The sequence below is a fragment of the Alnus glutinosa genome, chromosome 5 (assembly GCF_958979055.1).
Source record: "Alnus glutinosa chromosome 5, dhAlnGlut1.1, whole genome shotgun sequence".
In the NCBI taxonomy this organism is placed as follows: Eukaryota; Viridiplantae; Streptophyta; class Magnoliopsida; order Fagales; family Betulaceae; genus Alnus; species Alnus glutinosa.
In genome coordinates, this window is record NC_084890.1 from 14,939,253 (window position 1) to 14,959,102 (window position 19,850).

The following is a 19,850-nucleotide window of genomic DNA, read 5'->3' on the forward strand; positions in this document are numbered from 1 at the left end:
AGATAAATGAATTTTTTTTTTCCATAAATATTCATATTTATTCTTTTGCCTTATTATTAGGTCTTAAATCATATTTTAAGATATTTTATTTAATATCTTAAAATACTGGGTGTTACAGAAGGAGAAATTTAAAAAGAATTATGTGAATGTAGAGATTCGTAGTAATTGGGGTATAGATTGTTTTGATGTTAGATGTTTTGTCATAGCATCTGCTGTTTCAGCTTGGTTGCTGGAGAGTATAGTATTTCTTTGTTTCTTTGTTAATACAAAGTGATTCATCAAAAAAAAAGAAAAAAAAAAAAGTAAAAGAATTAGTATGAATGTGATCCTTTTAGTCTCTACCATTTATATTCAATTACAAACTGTCAACTTTTCAGGCATTAAATTTGTTATTGACAAAGTTAGAAGAAAGTATATATGAAAATGGGGGAGAGAGAGAGAGAGTTTAGGGGACAAACAACTTAAAGTCTTTAGTGAGACCAAAATGTAACACATTGGAATACCACTCAATCCAAAGTCTACTATACAAAGGCTATGTTCAACACTAACCTAACTCTGCATAACCATCAATTTTGATACCATTGTTGAGGAGATAAAAAAAAACTTTGGAAAGTCTTTTGAACATGCGAGGGGGAAGAGTATTGATAAACATATGTATGAATAAGAATTAAGTCTCGTATTGGAAATATCTCATAAGTGTGAGTGGTTAACATAAAAAATTTAATCCATACACATTAGCATGTTGAGTGTTATTCTAATATGTTATATCATAGACTCACTGAAAAAATCTTCTAATATATTTATCTCCTTAAGAAAGAGAGAGAAAGAAAGAAATGAAGGGAAACGTAACCACCGAAACAAAAGCATGTGGAAAGATGTCATAAATGAATATCAAGGATCTCGTAGGAGTCTACAACATACATACGCTAAGTTCAACACTAACCTTGCCCAACCATGAGTTCCAATACCATTGTCGAGGAGATAAACAATTTTGGGAAGTCTTTTGAACATGTGAGGGACAAGATTGTTGGTAAACGTTGTGTGAAAAAAAATCATCATATTGAAAAGACATCATGTGTGAGCAGTTAATATAAGAAAATTAGGTCCATGCTTATTAGCTTAAGCTTCAAGGTTAAGTGTTGTTCTAATATGTTATATCATACTTTTCCTAAGGAAAAAAAGAAACCCAAGAGAGAGAGAGAGAGAGAGAGAGAGAAGGAAAACAGATCCACAGAAAGAAAAGAGATGAGAGAAAGTGAAGGAAAACAGATCCACAGAAAGAATAGCATGTGGAAGGAAACCAAAAGATGTAAAAGCCCGTCAATGGAAGCGATCACAATTTCACATGTACCTCCAGCCTCAGAGGAAAAAGTATATATTATATAGTGGACATTAGCTAGTGCCATACTCATTAGCTTAAGATTCAATGTTAAATGTTGTTCTGATATGTTATATCATAGTTTTAGTGAGGAAAAAAAGAAACCCCCCACACAAAGAGAGAGAAAGAGAGAGAGAGAAGTGAATGAAAACATATCCACATAAAGAAAAGCGTGCGGAAGGAAACCCAAAGATGTAAAATCCCGTCAATGGAAGCAATTACAATTTCACATGCACCTCCAGCTTCAAAGGAAAAAGTATATATTATATAGTGGACATTCATCGTTTTTCTACATAAGAAAGAAAGTAAAGCCATCCACTTCAGTAATGTAAATAAATAAAAATAAATAAAATACACCGATACTACGCAGGTATGAAGTTTTTGAATGATTGTCAAAGATGGCATCATACGGTGGCCATAGTAACCCCAGTTTTGTTTGAACAGATACAAGAGTAGTCTGGTTCAATCACATGCATCATGGCAAGCCTTTTGTCACGATTTATCATCAGTTTAATCAATGGAAGCTTCTGCAATACTTGGCGCCAAATTTCATTTACTGGTCCATTTCGATCTTTATAGTCAAAGTATCGTCTCACCTGAATCACATTAACAACATTGAGAAGAACTAACCTAAGGCAAGTGTTGTAAATTGTGCACTCTAATCACTATATCATTATACATTATTAAAAATAAATAAATAAGTTAGTGAATAAACTAACAAATCTCTCCCATTTGAATTTAGGAAACCTAAAATGGAAAATTTCAATGCATAAAGAACATGTAGGCTCTAGCTATGGAGGTTTCAACACAAAAGAAAAAGGAGGATGGACAGAGGGAGGGGGAACGTAAGAAGCTTCCGAAAATTCATGACTACGCTAGAGACATTGCTTATTTCATAGGATCATTTAGCCAGTTACTTATGTAAATCTTAGAGAATATATTACATGTGAAAATCAGATTGGTCAATTGTAGTCTTCTTCTTGTTCTTTAATCTTGTTGTTATCAAATGATAAAATTTGTATTGGCTAGAATATTTATTTTCCTACAAATCGCATTCTTGTATCTTGTGAATTTTCATGGAGAAATATAGTTGCTAAAGTATTTAAGTATCCTTAATTATCTTGAAGTAAGTTTTGGAAAACTATGCAAAATAGAACTTACCAACTTCAGCTCCCGCTGGTACTCCAGAATCCTCTCGGTGGTTACATTTCTCAACATCATAACTAAAAATCCCTGCTTTACAGCGTAGGTGGATTGTACAAATATTGCAATCTTTCTGTAGTCAATGACATCTTCAAAGGGCAATTCAATATTGTCACTGACTATTACTGGGATACACAAGCTATGTATAGCATCAAAAAGTCGACATGATGCCGGCGTTGAACCAGCAGGATGTAAGCAGAACTTGGATGAGTGCATCCCTTGTGAAGCTAAAAGCTGATTATTTCGTGATGGTGCTCCATACTTTATTATGACATCTTCTTCATTTTCAAGTGTTTGAAAAAGCAACTCACGGACTTTGCCTACCTATAAACACAAAGTCATTTGCTAAGACCACTAGAGTACAAATCTTAGTCAAGACAACACTGCTTTTAAAACAAAACATCTGCACTTAACAAACTATAACTCAGAGTCAAATGGCTCGTAAACACTAAGGCTTGACAACCAAGCTATTACTTAAGTTTAACAAGTGATGATCTGCAATCGATGAACAGCACAAGACCGTTAGCCAAAGAAAGCTAGAGCTAGAACCAAAAAGTTGTCGGTTAATAAGGTATAGGTGTCATTTCGACCTATAACCATATGAGACATGCTACACACATACATAGATATATATATATATATATATATATGTACAGATATGTATATATATATATATATATGTATAATATATACATATATATATATATATATACATATCTGTACATATATATATTTATATATATATATATATATGTACATATATATATATATACATATATATATATATATACATATATATATATATGTACATATATATATATGTACATATGTATATGTACATATATATATATGTACATGTATATATATATATATATATATACATGTATATATATATATATATATACATGTATATATATATATATATATACATGTATATATATATATATACATACATACATATATATATGTATGTATATTCAAGTGTTTACTCGATCTTTAATGTGATAGTGAAAAACACCATTAAATTTGGGACGGGTAAATTTCTATATTTCACATCAATGGTGATTTTCACTACCACATCAAAGCAAGTACTTAGAAGTACACGTAGCATTTCTCTAACCATATTACTCATACCAAAGGAAACGTAGCAGTAACTCTGATGAACAGTACATAGTGGTATTGGCTTATATATGTTCTGTTGACTTCCTTGGTGAGCTTCATAACAAAAATCTCAAGACCAAGTCCCACCAGGCTTTCACACCTCACATAGTAATGCCTTTAAACAACAAGAAGAATAGGTGAAATATTAGGTTGCCTATGGTCTAAAAAAAAGGTAACGCGGCACAGAGCTAGCATACATGAGAGAGAGAGGGGGCCGGGGTTAAGGATAAGTATGAGATTTTTACGTGCTCTAATTTCTAAAAGTGTAACAAGATAGTTTAGGATAAGTTCTTATAGGAAAACTGAGATTCCTAACAACATATGTTAATGTCAAATCGAAATCCCAACATAATTTTATTAACATTTTGGAGTCTTTAAATAAAAACTTACAATGAGATAAGATAAATGACACCCAACTAATGACAAAGGTACTTTTAAAATAATAATGATAAAGCTCATCTAAATTCTAAAGTGATAAAACTAATCTGAAAATACCCATGAATCCTTATTAAATGAAATTCTACTCTAACACAACTTCAAAGCTTACTAGCCTTAACTCCATCCGTAACATTCCTCACCCCTTTGGATGGACCTTGTCCTCAAGGTCCTAGGAATTCTCGATCTTGATATCAAGGACATTTCCCAAGCTAGGTAATGTTTTCTACATAATTAAAGATGCTCAATCGTATATTGCTTGTTCCTCGAGAGTCGGTGTAAGTTAGGTTCCATAGCTCCATCTTAAAATAGTTGTATATCTTCTGTACGATAAACCCAGGTGTTTGGTACCACACAGTTGTATATCTTCTGTGAAGAAGGATTTTCTTTGTAGGGGGTTTCTCAACCCGAGCCCGGCTGTGAAAGTCTCAACTCCTCATTCCTCACTTGTAGAGTCGGTCGTGGCATCTTCGCTCCGGGAGGGCAATGTAGTTAGAGCAAATGGTTTGTCCCAATCACAGGAGTGGCCAGTTGGGTTTGATCTGTAATGGGAGATAGTTGTATGGGAGCAAGATGACGAGATTTGGGATGGGAAGGCTGGTGATTATACGTACCCTTTGGATTGGGAGATGGATAGTGTTGAGGGGGAGGATCCGTCCTTGGCATTTATGGATGCCATTGAAGAGGACTTTTTCCCGGTCACTAAGATTGCACGCTCAAAGTCCAAAGGCAGGAGGGAGATCATGAATTTGGTAAGCTCCATCAACTACGGCGATGCAAGTGCATCCTCTCGGCCTAGGAAAAGGAAGGCTCACATGCGGTAGCGGGGATCACTTCTTGAGGGTTCGAGTTTGAGTATTTTTGGTTTTTTTGAGGGTTTGTTTTTTCTTTTTATGGTATGCTTTGGCTGCTTCTATGTATACTTCCTGTGTACTTAAGGGCCCCTTATGCTTTTTAATAATAAATCTTTCTTACTTATATATATATATATATATATATATATATATATATATATATATATATATATATATATATCCTTAAGGTATATCTTAATCCTAAATATTCATATTTGGTGCTATTTGTCTTAGCCTTGTCACTAATTATGAGCCCAAGTTTTAAGGTTATCTTAAAGAATGTCTCAGAATGACTAAAAAGGTAATGGATAGAATGAACTAATGAGATAGTTGACAAATGAAGAACTTATAGACAAACTGATGTTATGGACTATGGACAAATGAAGTAAAGACAAATAGATGAGGTAGTTATAAATAGAGTGAGTAAAAAATGATGGTAAATACAAATAAAGAAATGAGGGTCTCTGAAAAATATTCTATTTGATGTTTGACTATATTGTTTGATGATTCTACAGATTTATGAAATATTGTGTCTATAGAATGTTTGCAGTATTGAAGTCGGGGACTTCATCTGAGAAAAGAGTAAGTATGGATAGGGGTGAGCATGGGGCGAAGGGGGTGGGGGAAGGCGGTTTTCCCCCCTTTTTGGCCCCGCCCTGCACCCCTGCGGGTTCCTTAAAATGGACTTGTAAACAACACAGAAAATGAAGATTCGTGCGGTGCGGGGTGATGCGGGGCGGGGGGTGCGGGTTGTACGAGGTGGGGTAGGTTTTCTCAGAAACAAGCAAGCAACCAAACAAATCAACAATTTTCTCATGAACCAAACAAAACATAGAGAAATTTAAGCAACAAAGAAACAGCAACCTATGGTCCGACAAGGAACGGAGGACGCAATCGCAATCGACTAGTCGGAAAGGTGATGCCATGCCCGTCGCTCTCCATGGTCGCCATTCCGTAAACCCTAGAATAACTGAAGAACCAGAAGAAGAAGAAGAAGAAGAAGAAGAAGAAGAAGTGGAGGAGTGAGTGAGAAAGACCAAGAGCCAATGTCTATAGAGAGATGGACTAAGAAGATGAGGAAAATAAAAGAAGATTCTAGGGAGAGACCAAGAGCCAGCCTAAACACACCGTATGCGTGGCCCGTGGGAGTTTTTCTCAATTTGTTCTTTACTTATTTATTTCCACCCTTTCCTAAACACACCGTATCAATATACGGCCTGATTTAATGATTTATCAAACGACCAAATGCATCGTTTGGAATGGGTGAGTTGTTAACAGTTGTAGCCTGCTTGTAAAACACTTTGAAATGTATCTCAACCTTCGTTTTTTTTTGTTGAGAAAATGTATCTCAGCCTTTAGATTACCCACGTGGCTTCGTCTCTTTCTTTTCCTTTCAAAGTTTCAGGTTTCAATGTGTTTCACTTTCATCGTTTCAAACTTTCAGGTTTCATCTTCTTTTGATCTCTTCGCAAATCTCAGCCGTTGTCCAGGCCTATCCTCCTCCAGTCCTCCTTAGAGCCAAAGAATCCAAAGCTAGTATTACTAATGAAGATGAAGAAAGGGTGACTCGTGAGGGACAGCCAGAGTCGCCGGACAAGGGGGTTAGGGTTTTTTATTTTTAGGTGTTTTAGGTTTATGCAATGCGGTGTGGGGCAGTGTGAGGATCCGGTGTTGAAAAAATCCTAAACCCGTGCCCCTCCCTTCCCCGCACGGTTTGGCAAAAATCTAACCCGTGCCCGCAAATATCAACATAAAAACCGGTAGGGGCGATGAGGGGCAGTGCGGTTCATGCGGGTCGATGAGGGGATGTGTGGTTTTTGCTCAGTCCTAAGTATGGATGTACTTACTAAGTCATGATAATGGTTTTAATAACTATATTGTTGGTTGTGTTATTTTACCATGGTTTATAAAATGTGAACAGTAAGTATGGAAGTACTTACTGAGAAATAACTCCGTGTTTCATTACTATAATTGTTTGTCGATTTATTCATCATCTACTTGAAATACATATTCTGCTACAATAATAAAGAATATGTTAATAAAAGAGTTGGGGAGGCTGTGTGCAATCAGTACTGACTAATAAAAATAAACAAACTGGGGAACTATGTGCTACCAGTAAATTGGAATGTTGCAAGCTACTAGCCTAAAAATAGGTCAACTTTATAAGTGGGAGGGACATAATGGATGCTAAAGACGGGTTGGTATTTAGCTTATGAACGAGAGGTCTGGAGAAAGATTATAATAAAACACAAACTAATCAGTCACAATGCTGCATACTCAACACATTCATTATCTATTCTACTATTTCTTCCATTATCGCTTTTCTATGTTTTATCTTTATTTTATGGGAACCGGGGGACTCACTTGTTTGTTACGTAAATATGATAATGTCATCTTTATATAGATCATGATGCAGGAATTGAGATTGAAGGCAAATATACTTTTGCCAGTTTTTATGGTTTTTGAACCATTTGTACGGATCTTAACACTTGACTCTGGGAGAGCAAGGCTTATCTTTATGTTTGTTTTTATGTGTTTGCTTTTAATGTGTATTATTGACAATGTTTAATTATGTGTGTATTTGGTGATCTGTGGCACATATTTGGTACATCTTCTATGTCTTGTTTATTAAAACAAATGCTTTTTGTTTATATAATTATGAAGTAATTTAGTCAGGTCACAAGTGTTATATAGTTCATTCCTAGTGTTAAAAAAATAAAAAATAAAAAAAAAAAATCATTGGGAGGTTATATCTCTAATGTAGTAGCATTATGTGGAATTCAGAGGTTTTCGCTTCCGGTTTTGCTTGTTCAAAATTCGAGGCGTTACAAGGGTTTATTCCAAGAAACAAGGAGAATGTTCGGAGGGACTCAAAATAAATAAAAGCACTTTTGTATAAATTTTTGTGAAATGAATTAAAGGGTTAATCTTTCTTATCTTAAATTTGTAAAAACGTTGCTTTTTATACAGGGCATCACAAATACGCTCAACGTACCCAATTGGGGTTAATCATTTGTTGCCCAGAGTTGAACATGGTGGTGTACTCAACAAACCTAATTCTTATGCGGTTAATATGCAAAGCCCTAGTTGAGCAAAGTGGCATGCTCGACCTTTTGGTTGAATGAGGGAGGACATTCAACACCTTTAGTTAAACGGGGTAGGAAGTTTGGCACAAGTTAAAGAAAAGACTAGTTCAATAACAATATAATGTATTTGTTTACAATATTTTCATGTTTGGGAAGTTTATAAAAATATAAAAGTTTCTCACTCATTTTTTATATTTAGTAAAAATGATTTTCCTTGCATTAACAAGAAAGAGGAAAATTTTTAAAGAGGCTCAAGTATGCACAGCATGATTGATTGAACTTACATATTGAACTGTGGACTCAAAATTCCACTTGAAAAATTGTACAAATTTTATAGTTATTGAGGCGAGAGACTTAAGAGAGCCTAACAGATTAGATTTCTACTCTTAGAGCTTGAGGTGGACCAAACGGTTAAAAATTCAAACAAAGCTTTAACAGATGGATTAATCAGGTTTGGGTTGTGTTAGTAGTAGTAGTATCTATTGTATATAGATAGGAGAATAACTTCTATGGGGTTGTGGCACAAACCCATACTTTTGTGCCCTCCAATAAGAGAGTGACAAGTCAGCTTGGAACAACTTAAAAAAAAAAAAAAAAAACCAAAACATCAGATTATTGCAAATTTGAAGAAAAAAAAAATATTTTACTCTTTACTTTCACTCGTGTGGTTTTAGGTTTATTTCACAAAAAAAATCTTTGACTGTCGGTACCGCCTGAGCCACCATGCCACCTAGCCCAGGCCACGCTACCATCTCCGAGCTCTGACCTCGCTGCCACCGCCTAGCCCGGATCAATGCCACGGAATGTCGCTACTCCGACAGAACAACCGCTACTCCTCCACTAGTTCCGCCATTGTTCCTCCACCGGTAAGTTCTTAAAATATGGTTTATGATTTAATGTACCAATCAATTTTGAACATTTTTCTTAGGTTGGTGAGTTGAAGTCCATATTCTATGTATATCACTTGCCAGTAGCCACATTTCCTGCCTAAATTAATGGGCGTAAATTTTTTGAAAAAAAAATGAGGAGCAAGGATCCTTTCCTGCTGGAAGGGGATCCTTTCCTGCACAGGAAGTATCAAGCGCAGGAACTTCCTACGCTTGAAGGATCCTTTTTGTGCAAGGATCCTTCCTCCTCAGCAGTGTGGTCGGGCTAGGCAATGGTAGCGTGGTCGGAGCTGGACTATGGCGGCGTGGTCGGGGCTAGGCGGTGGTGGTGTGGCCCGAGCTGGGCGGTGCAATGGCTTAGGCGGCAGCTATAGTAAAAGACAAAAAATTTCTTCACATTTGCAATAATCTGGTGTTTTTGTTTATTTTTCTTAAGTTGTTCCAAGCTGACTTGTCACTCTCTCATTGGAGGGCACAAAAGTATGGGTTTGTGCCACAATCCCATAGGAGACACTCTCCATACATAGTTTTGGATTGTACAAAACAATGTAACAATAAAATGTAAGTATGAATAGAGTTGTACAGTTATTGTATATACATAGTTTATGGTAGGTTCTTAAAGGAATCCTAGGCCTCATAACAACATATGTCATCAAATAGAAATTCCATAATAATTTTATTAATATTCTGGAGTCTTAAAATAGACACTTACAATAAGATAAGATAAATGACATCTAATTAATGATAAACCTACTTTTTAGAATAATAATAATAAAAAAAAAACTCATCAAAATCCTTATTAAATGAAGTTATACTCTAACACAACTTGTAAGCCTAATTCACCCTGATTGGCCAACTCTAACTGTAACGACTCAGGGAAAAGGGCTAATCACATTTGCGTTATCACTCCAATAGGAGTAGTCAATTTGAAACTTTCCTAGAATCATTTATAAAACCAGTTTCACCTGGTAAGTAAGCAATGTGGAATTTAGCACCCATAAATGTCTCTTATCGACCACTCTCTCTATGTAGGCTACTCATCTTCCCAATATGGAACCAAGTGTTACAAACTCTTCCCTTAAACCCCTGACGTCCTCGTCAGGGCCACGTCATGCAGTGCTAACAGTACCACATGGCATTACAACCTGACTTTGATATCAAATTATGCAAACCTTGGGTTCAACTCACCCATAACAACTGACTTGTAAGGGAAGAGTGCCCAAGAGATTATATACACATGGTTAAGATTACACTTAAGCCATGTAATACGCTTATGATCGTAACATACCACCATGCTTCTAAATTCGATGTCCACAACGGCTAACTCTATTCCATAGGTCGCCTAATCCATGACTCGAACCTGAGACATGGTGCTTGGCTTTGATACTATTTGTAACAACCCAGAGAAAAGCACTAGCCAGGTATACGCTATCACCCTAAAAGGATTAGTCAATTTGAAGCTTCCCTTGAATCACTTATAAAGCTCAGTTTCACATAGTAAGTAAGTAATGTTGAACTTAGCACCCATGAATGTCTCTTATAAACCACTAACTCTATGTGGGTTACTCATCTTCCTAGTATGAGACCGAGGTGTTACCTCAAAAATTTACACGAGTGAATAGAATTCAAACCAAACTATTCAAAAAGAGAGGGAAAAAAATTGAAGCATTTTGAATCGAACAAGTTTTTATTGGTTGGGTGAAGGACAACTTAAGTGATCAGGTTTAAGTGGGATCAACAGAATCTTGGCAAAATTTTGTAAAACCCTTTTTGTTAATTTTATTGGTTGCATTCTGTTGACAAAATCACTATCATGTAATGTTGTTGTCTTAACAGTGATACCGTATTATTTCAGAATCATTAAATATTCAGAGATTATTTCTCTAACATGGAAAGGGCCTTATTATGATAAGTTTCATTATCACAAGTTTTAAGAAGGCAATTTCAAAGTTATAGGAAGATTCCGCGAAGTTTTCAACTCAGCAAAAGTCGGATCCCTTGTTCCCAGTTGGATGTGTTAGTATTTATGTTGGCTACATTATGGATGACAAAAACACTTTATGTAACGGTTGCGTTTTAACAGGATTACCGGTTCTATTCAGAATCTTCAAGTAATATGGACAGTGTCTCATTTCATGCCATGTGTATGGTCACAAGTTTCTAGAAGATGTCCATGAAAAGTCCTTGTAAAATCCAAGACAAAACAGCCGGTTCCTGTGCAACCGTCTGGACGGGCCTTTGAAGGCGTCCGAACGCCCCTCAATGTCCAGCAGATAACGATAAAGACGTCCGGACGTCAGAGCAACACCGTCCGGACGCTAGGTCAATCAGTATTCAACAAGGAGTTGGATTTCAGAAGTCGACACTATTTGGAAAGTCTCTACAAGCCGTCAGGACGATGTCCAGTATTTTAGAATATTCCAGAATTCCGTTCGAACGCAGAAAGGATTTTAGCGAAGACTGTCTGGACGCTTGGTCAAGCCGTCTAGACGTGAACCTGATAAAGATAGAATTATGCTGTTTCTAAAAGGATATCGTAGAAAACCGTCCGGATGTGGTTAACTTCCGTCCGGACGCTCGCCAACCAGAGCCCGAATCTCAGCAGTTTTAGGTTTCTTGTAAGCCTATAAATAGAGGGCCCTAGGCTTGTGTTTGATACAGAATTCGACAGTGAATTCTATAGTACTTTGAGAGGGTGTTTAGGGAGAATCGAAGATCCGCTAGCTCTCAAGCCATTGTCGGTGTGTGCTCAACTGTTCGTGTGAAGTCTATCTTAGGGATTGACCCTAAGGTAAAGGAATTCATCAAAAACCCTTTCAGGTGGAAGGTCTAGTTGGGAAGCATTCACGATGGGCTTTGTGTTAGAGTTAAAAATATGACTACTGTATAAGGGTATGTGAGTACGAGTGTCTTGTAACTAGCTTTGTTTTTTTATAGTGAATTTCCTAAGTTTGGCTGCCCCAGAGTGGTTTTTCTCTGCGCAGAGTTTCTACTTCGTAACAAATATCTTGTCTTATTTAAATTCCACATTTAAGATATTTGTTTGCACACAAACACACGCACTTGGTTAAATTAAAAGTCAATATTTTATTAACAGGACGGTCCAGTGAAGCATCTGGACGCCTTCCTGTGTCGAGAAGATTCTGACTTCTCAGCGTGCATCCGTCTAGATGTCAGGGCAACATCGTCTAGACGCTCTTCAAAGTTTGAAAAGAATCCAGACTCCTTTACAGACAAGGATTGGGAAGACATCTTGCAACCGTCTGGACGCTAGGACAACATCGTTCGGACGCGGCCTTGATAAGGAAACGCGTGAAGCGCATTATGGAAAGGCGGTTGCACAGTTCACCGTCCGAACGCTCTATGCCTCCGTGCGGACGCCGCTTAGAGAAATCTGAATCAATGTTGATTTAGGTCTTCTAAAGGCAATAAATAGAGGCCTATATGCATGTATTATTCACAGAATTCAGTATTGAATTCTCTAGAGCTTAGAGATGATGTTTAGGTAGAAATTGTGTAAATCTACTAGCTCTCTAAGAGTTGCCAGGTGTGTGATATTGATCATGTGAAGTCTAGCTTAGAGAGGAGCCCTAAGCTAAAGGAATCCATTGAAGACCCCTTCAGGTTAGAGATTTAGTTGGGAAGCGTTCGTGTATAGGTACACGTCAAAGTGCAAGGTACGATCGCTGCATCCGGGTATGTGAGTGTTACTGCTTTGTTACTAGCTTTGTCTTTTGAATAGTGAAATTCCTGGGTTTGGCTACCCTGTAGTGGTTTTTCTCTTATTTGAGTTTCCACTTCGTTAACAAAATATCTGTCTTATTTAAATTTCATACTTTGATATTTTGTTACACATTGTTCACACACACACTGTAAAATTAGAAGTCTTTATATTTTTCAATTGGTATTAGAGTGGGTACATTCGTGTTTGGATTAATTTCCTGAGTATGATCCATATTTTTGTTGATTTCTTTTATCATGAATTCTTCTAGGTTATCTGAAGAGAATTCTGATAATGAGCTTCTTGAGGATTTTCTTAAATTGAGTAAAATTTCTAAAAATTACAATAAAGAGCTCAAAAAGGTTAAGCAAGAAAAAGAGTCTTTAATCATTAAATTGTATGAATCACATGCTTTGATTGACTCTTTGAAATCTGAGAATATCATGTTGTTTAACACTATTAATACACTTAAGACTAAATTAAAAGAATCTGAAGATCTCTTAAAAAAAATTCTCTAGTGATAATTTAAAAAGCTTGTTTTGTATTCATACAGATAATTCTAATAAGGTTGACTCAATTATTGATGATTTGAGTGCTTCTACTTCACATGCTTCTAATTTTGAATTAGATTCTATTGTTATTAAGCCTGTGATAGTAGATACAACTTGTTTAGATAATTCTAAAAGTTCTTGCTTAATTGACGGTGTCAAGCCTAAGTCCAAGGAATCAGGAACACAAGGTAAGTTTGTTCCTATTTGTCCTTATTGTGAGAAGATTGGTCATATTAGACCAAATTGTTATACGTTGAAATCCCACAAGCCTTAGAGTAAGCAGGTTGCTCTTAAAAAGGACAATAGTGCGAAAGCTTCTTCTGATAAATATGTCTAGCCCCATAGGAGACAATTATCTCAAGAAGCTAAGAACTTTGTTTTGTATAAGAATGCTAACCTTAAAATTGCAGAGCCTGTCAATAAGCATTTCAGCAAACGAAGTCAACCTACCTGCCATCATTGTGGTGTCATAGGACACATTAGGCCACACTGTCATCAGATCCGGCATCAGAAGCCTCGGATCAAGAAACAAGAGCCAAAGATAGGTAAGTCTAGCTCTAAACCTTCCATGCCTCTTCATGCTTTTCGGCAAAAACGGCAATGTTCTAAAAGGGGTTCTCCCATATGCCGTCATTGTGGTAAGTATGGTCATACCAAGGTTGAATGCTTCAGAGTGAAGCCTCACAAGCCTAAGAAGAATTTGATCTATGAAGAACTTGTCAACATGATGAAGAGTGTCCTAGTCAGACTGAACAATTTGGACATGGCTTACAACCTTGCCTCTCAGGTAAATGAGAAATGTTTGACATCCCAACACTTTTTTTCAAAATTTAGTTCCAACCTGATGTGTCACAATCCTAAGAGATTGTGGCACATTTCTCAAAATGATAGATCTCATGGAATTGTGACACATCAAGTTGGAACCAATTTTTTTTTTTTTAAAAAAAGTGTTTGGATGTCTAGCATTTCTCCAGGTATATAAGGTATGGGTAAGGAAGGATGAGAACAGTCACCCCTTAAGGGGGAGTGGACTCGCCTAGTAGAGGTGCAGTCTCACAATGCCTAGGATTTTGGTTCTTAAATCCTAGTGCATGTCAGGTACGTTTGCATTGCATTATCATGTCATATCTTATTCATGCCTCGCATTGTTTTGAGGAACCAGTTATTCTATTCTCATATTTTCTCTTGTTGTCTTGAGAAACTTTTACAGGTATTGATTGGGGATGACAGAAAAAGCACGTCGAGCGGCTGTTTTTTTGTCTTGATAATTCCAAACCTCTCTCCCTAAGGTCAGCTCTGCTCTTACCTTACATCCTAGGATTAGAAGTTATTTCTTTTCTCTATAAGCATGTCTTTGTTGTTTTTCTGTCTTTTTTTCTTTTAACATATAAAAAAAAAAAAAAATGGGGGAGAAGATCACTATCATGTAATGTTGCTGTTTTAACATGGATACCCTATTATTTCAAAATCATTAAATAGTCAGAGATTATTTCTCTAATATAATATGGAAATGGCCTTATTATGACAAGTTTCAGTGTCACAAGCTTCAAGAAGGCAATTTCAGAGTTCTAGGAAGATTCTGCGAAGTTTCCAACTCAGCAAAAGTCAGATCCCTTGTTCCCATTCAGACGGTCCAATGAAGCGTCCGGACGCCCTCTTGTGTCGAGAAGATTTTGACAGCTCAGCGTACATCCGTTTAGATGTCAGGGCAACACCATTCAAACGCTTTTCAAAGTTCGAGAAGAATCCATACTCCTTTACAGACACGGATTGAGAAGACAGCTTGCAGCCGTCTGGACGATAGGGCAACATCGTCCGGATGCTAGGGCAACATTGTCTAAATGCGCCTTGATAGGAAACGCATGAAGCGCGTTATAGAAAGGCGGTTGCACAATTCACCGTCCAGATGCTCTATGCCTCGGTCCAGACGCCGCCTCGAGAAATTCAAATTAGTGTCAATTTAGGTCTTTTGAAGCCTATAAATAGAGGAATCTAGGCACGTATTATTCATAGAATTCGGTATTGAATTCTCTAGAGCTTAGAGTATGTGTTTAGGTAGAAATTGTGTAAATTTGCTAGCTCTCTAAGAGTTACCCGGTGTGTGATTTTGATTGTGTGAAGTCTAGCTTAGGAAGAAGCCATAAGTTAAAGGAATCTATTGAAGACCCCTTCAGATAGGAGACCTGATTGGGAAGCGTTCGTGTAGAGGTATACCTTAGAGTGCAAAGTACGATCGTTGCATCGGGGTATGTGAGTGTTACTACTTTGTTACTAGCTTTGTCTTCTGAATGTTAGAATTCCTGGGTTTGGCTGTCCCGGAGTAATTTTTCTCTTAATTGAGTTTTCACTTCGTTAACAAAATATCTATCTTATTTAAATTCCGCACTTTGATATTTTGTTACACATTATTAACATAGACACGGTAAAATTAGAAGTCTTCATATTTTTCACTTTTTAAATGTTGAAAACTCTTTTCAAATGTTAGTTAATCGAACCGATATTTAGATATGGTCTTACCTAACATACTTTTCAAAGCAAACTACAAAAAATATTTAAAAAAACCCAAAACACTTTTAAAAACAAATACTTTTCGAAGCGACTTGAATATAGCCGCCAAATCTGTAGCCGGCAGCAGCTGCTTCACCACCACTGTGGCAGTTGCAATTTTTTGCACTTTTTAAATTTTTTTATTTTCTAAAAGTATTTTTTAATTGTTTTTCCAAAACCCAAAACCCTTCTCAAAATTTTACTAAACAACTTTTCTTTTTTCTTTTGTAAACCACATACACATTTTTCAAATATACCTCCACCAAATCAATTCTCAATTCTCACATTTTCTTTAAAACTATTTTCGAAACAAAAAACTTACACTTTTCAAAATTTTATCAACAGGCCTATAATTTTAGTGTTCGAACGTGATTAGAGGATTTCTCCTAGTTACCTTAAAAACAAAAGTTCTTATCCTGAAATAATTAAGCAAATAAATAAACTGAATTAGACTATTCATTAGGGGGCAAAAACCCGGTTACGGTTACCGATTATTGGCTAAAATCGATAACCGTTACTAGGGTAGCCGGTTGGCCAAAATCGACAACTGGCTCCAGTAACTGCGTAGCCGGTTAACCGGTTATTTAATAACCGGCAGTCACCGGTTAGTACCTAGTTATCTGAACTGGCAACCAAAATTTTAAAAGATTGAGTCTTTTGGGTCTAATTTAGGTAATGGGCATACTTTTTGAGCTTAATTTAGACTTTTTTTAGATTTTAAAAAACCATTTCAACCTTTTATAGCTCAATATGTTGGCCTAAGTTAGAATGAAAGTAAAAGTGTAAAATTCTAAATTTTACTATTTTAATTTATTTAAATAAATAAATATATTTAACCGGTTTCAATATTTTCTAAAACTGCTTTCAATATTTTCTAAAAATCAGCAAACGCTTTGGTAGGGTTAGTTACTGGTTATTTTTAACCGGATACTAAACTAATTGACCGGTTAGCCATTTACCGATTGGTACCCGATTACAAGCTGACTTTACACCCTACTATTCATTTCATTGTTCTCCCGGTCCCTAACTAGGAATCAAATAAAAGCACATATTAAACAATAATAAACATCTAATGAACAATAAATTAAAAACAATGCAATAATCATAAAAACAAAAAACACCAATAAGATTAATTAACTAAATAGAATATGAAAAAGAAATTAAAAATTAAAAACTAAATAGAAACAGTTACCCCTGGGCGATACCGATTGCCCACGAAGAACAACAACGTTTTCCGCTTCTCAACACCGATACCTCCATGGTACGTGCTAACCCGATGCGAGTACGGCACGACCACGTCCTTGGCCAACGACAAGTGGTGCGGTCTGACCCGCCTGGAATCCGACACCACCCACACTGCGTTCTTGATCCGATCCTTCACCCGCCACAGCGCATTCGGGTTCTGGCACATCACTACATGGTCCCTCCCCTGGCTCCTCCTCCAGTGCTCCTTCTCCTCCAACCATGCCACCAACTCCTCCTGAGCTTCCGCGTCCCACGGCTTCGTGGACCGAACTGACCCGTTTAGAGAACGGATCTTGCTCGCGACCCAGCTCAACGATGAGAAGAACGGCACGTAAAACAAATCCGCCTCTTCGGGATTCGAGACCCGCATGACAGGTGACCCGACCCGGTCTCTTTCATCTCTGGTCAAGTCCAGGAGCAAGTGCCACTCGGCAGAGTGTTGGTGACTCGGGTACTTGAGGTTTGCCACGTCGAAGATCCCCCGTGCCCTCCAGTAGCGCTCGACGACGCCGTTCGTGAACTTTCTCGGGAGAGGATAGAGGTAAATTTTCACGCGGGAGGGATTTGAGCTACTGGGAACGGAAACGGTGTGCGAGGGGGTTGAGGCCGAGGGAATAGTGTGGAAAAAGACGTAGATAAAGAGGACGAAGAAGAGGACGGCGGTGATGTTCTGGTTCTGTAGCCATGCCTTCCGCTCCTTGTTCATCTTCTGGTAATGACATGTTGCTCAACTCTGGGATTTTCCGCAAGGTTTTGAAGAGCATGGTGGTTCTGGCTCTGAGGATAGTGTCGGTGGCGCCCACGTACACAACGTGCAGTGGAAAGGACAGAGACGGAGGTGGATTGCTTCTTATTTCGAGGAGGTATTTAAAATATTTGGGTCCCTTGAGAAGGAGGTCCTTCGTTGTCTGGCTTGATTGTGAAAACGTTAGGTACCTAATTCATCCCAAAAAAGAAAAAAAAGTAGTTAATTACCTTTAAACAAAAAAACAAAATGTGAACTTTGCTTTCCTTAAAGTGTACGAACTTTTGCAATAAATTATAAGAATTTGTAATGTCGGTAATTTATATTTTAGCTTTTTTTAATTATACCATTTTATTAGAATCTTTTTATTAAATTTTAATGGAAAACACCAAAATACCTTTGTTTAAAAATAAAATAAAATAAAATAAAAAAATCAATGAGTTACTTAACCGAGGGTTTCATTTAAAAAAAAAAAATATTATTAGTTTAATTAGAATAATTTTGTATTTTTATAAGTTTTACATGAGTATAAGAAATATTTCACATGTTTACCTTTTACTTTAACCCAAAACTCAAACAGTAAGGGTATAATTAAAAGGTACTAAAACATGGAATAATGACATTACAAATTTTTAAACTATAAAGATATGATTATAAAAATGCCTCTATATATATATATATATAAAGCGAAGCTTTTTCCATTTAAAAATTAGGACAATAAATTAATTGAGTTGTTTATGCTTGATTTGTATAAGTTCAATTCGAGTTTGATTTGTTTAATAAACAACTTGAATGAAAATAATATATTACTTTGTCCAGGTAACATATCTAATAGTAGTAAGATAATTTGAAGAATTTTGGGCCTCTCTATGTTAGTTTAGTACAAGAATCCTAAACCCAACAAATGAGGATGATTTTCATATATATATATATATATGAGATTTAGTTACTTGTTATGTTTTTTGTTTTTTTGATATTACATTATACTCTCCTTACAAAAATTTCGTCCTCGAAATTTCAGTTTTATAAAAAGAAAAAAATTATAAATGAAAATGTCATAACCCAATTAAAATCATCTAAATTTGCAAACACAGCAAAAAAGAAAGTAAAAGTTGCCATCCCACAGTCAAAATAAAACAAGACAAAATAAACTATTGTTTCATACACTAAAGGGAAGAAATAAATCAGCTACGAGGCTGCTCCATCTAGCTGAAACAAGCTGGAGTCGATCAAGAAGTCATTCACGTCTAGAGGTGGGCTACCTCTCTCAACCACTCTTTTATATCACTTCTATTCTCTTTTGATGAAATTCTTACAAAAATTTGGGATAAAAAATCAATATCATAATTAGTCTTCATCTTTTCATTACCCACTACCAATTGTTAAATCTTTATTTATTTTTAAGATCACCATTTTTTTTTCTATTTCAAAGGGAAGGCACTTTGGGTATTTAAAAAAGCAAAAAAAGAAGAAGATGAAAATTAAAAAGAACTAAAATATGGGGATATACTTTGAAAGTTTTTGAACTTTAAGGTTATGATCGCAAAAACACTTAGCCTCGTTTGAAATTTACTTTCCTCTCCCCTTTCCTTATTTTTATTTCTCCCAAAAAAACATCAACTTCAAAATATTCTTAACTTTTTCACTTTTTATATCACATCAATAATTTTTTATTACTTTTTAAATAAAAAATCTCACTACAATACAATTTTTTTTTTTATATAAATTATTTCAACTTTATATCACATCAATCATACTTTTTAATCATTAAAAAAAAATTCCTAAATAGAAAGGAGAGGTGAAAGATTTTCAAATAATTAAAAAAAAAAAAAAAAAAAACCCACCCCTCACGCAAATATGGTGTGCAACTACATTTGATTAATATCAGTAATCAATTAATTAAAGCTGTTCTCTGCACTGAATTGCTATTAATACTGTTAGCTTCCTTTTCTATAAAATTAACTAAATTACCATCAAACTTTTATTTCTCTGTACTGAATCGCTATTAATACGGTTGTTATCTCATTCTATTGCACA

General features: G+C 36.0%; 1 protein-coding gene across 1 annotated transcript; it reads right to left on the reverse strand.

Annotated features, from left to right (window-relative positions):
- Positions 1-1,621: 1,621 nt before the first annotated feature.
- On the reverse strand, positions 1,622-17,893 carry LOC133869494 (probable arabinosyltransferase ARAD1). Its single transcript, XM_062306519.1, has 3 exons — positions 17,016-17,893; positions 2,540-2,905; positions 1,622-1,974 (listed from the first exon to the last, which is right to left on the reverse strand). Exons 1-3 carry the CDS (start codon positions 17,772-17,774, stop codon positions 1,783-1,785), a joined length of 1,317 nt encoding a protein of 438 aa, XP_062162503.1. The 5' UTR covers positions 17,775-17,893; the 3' UTR covers positions 1,622-1,782.
- Between the last annotated feature and the right edge of the window lie 1,957 nt (positions 17,894-19,850).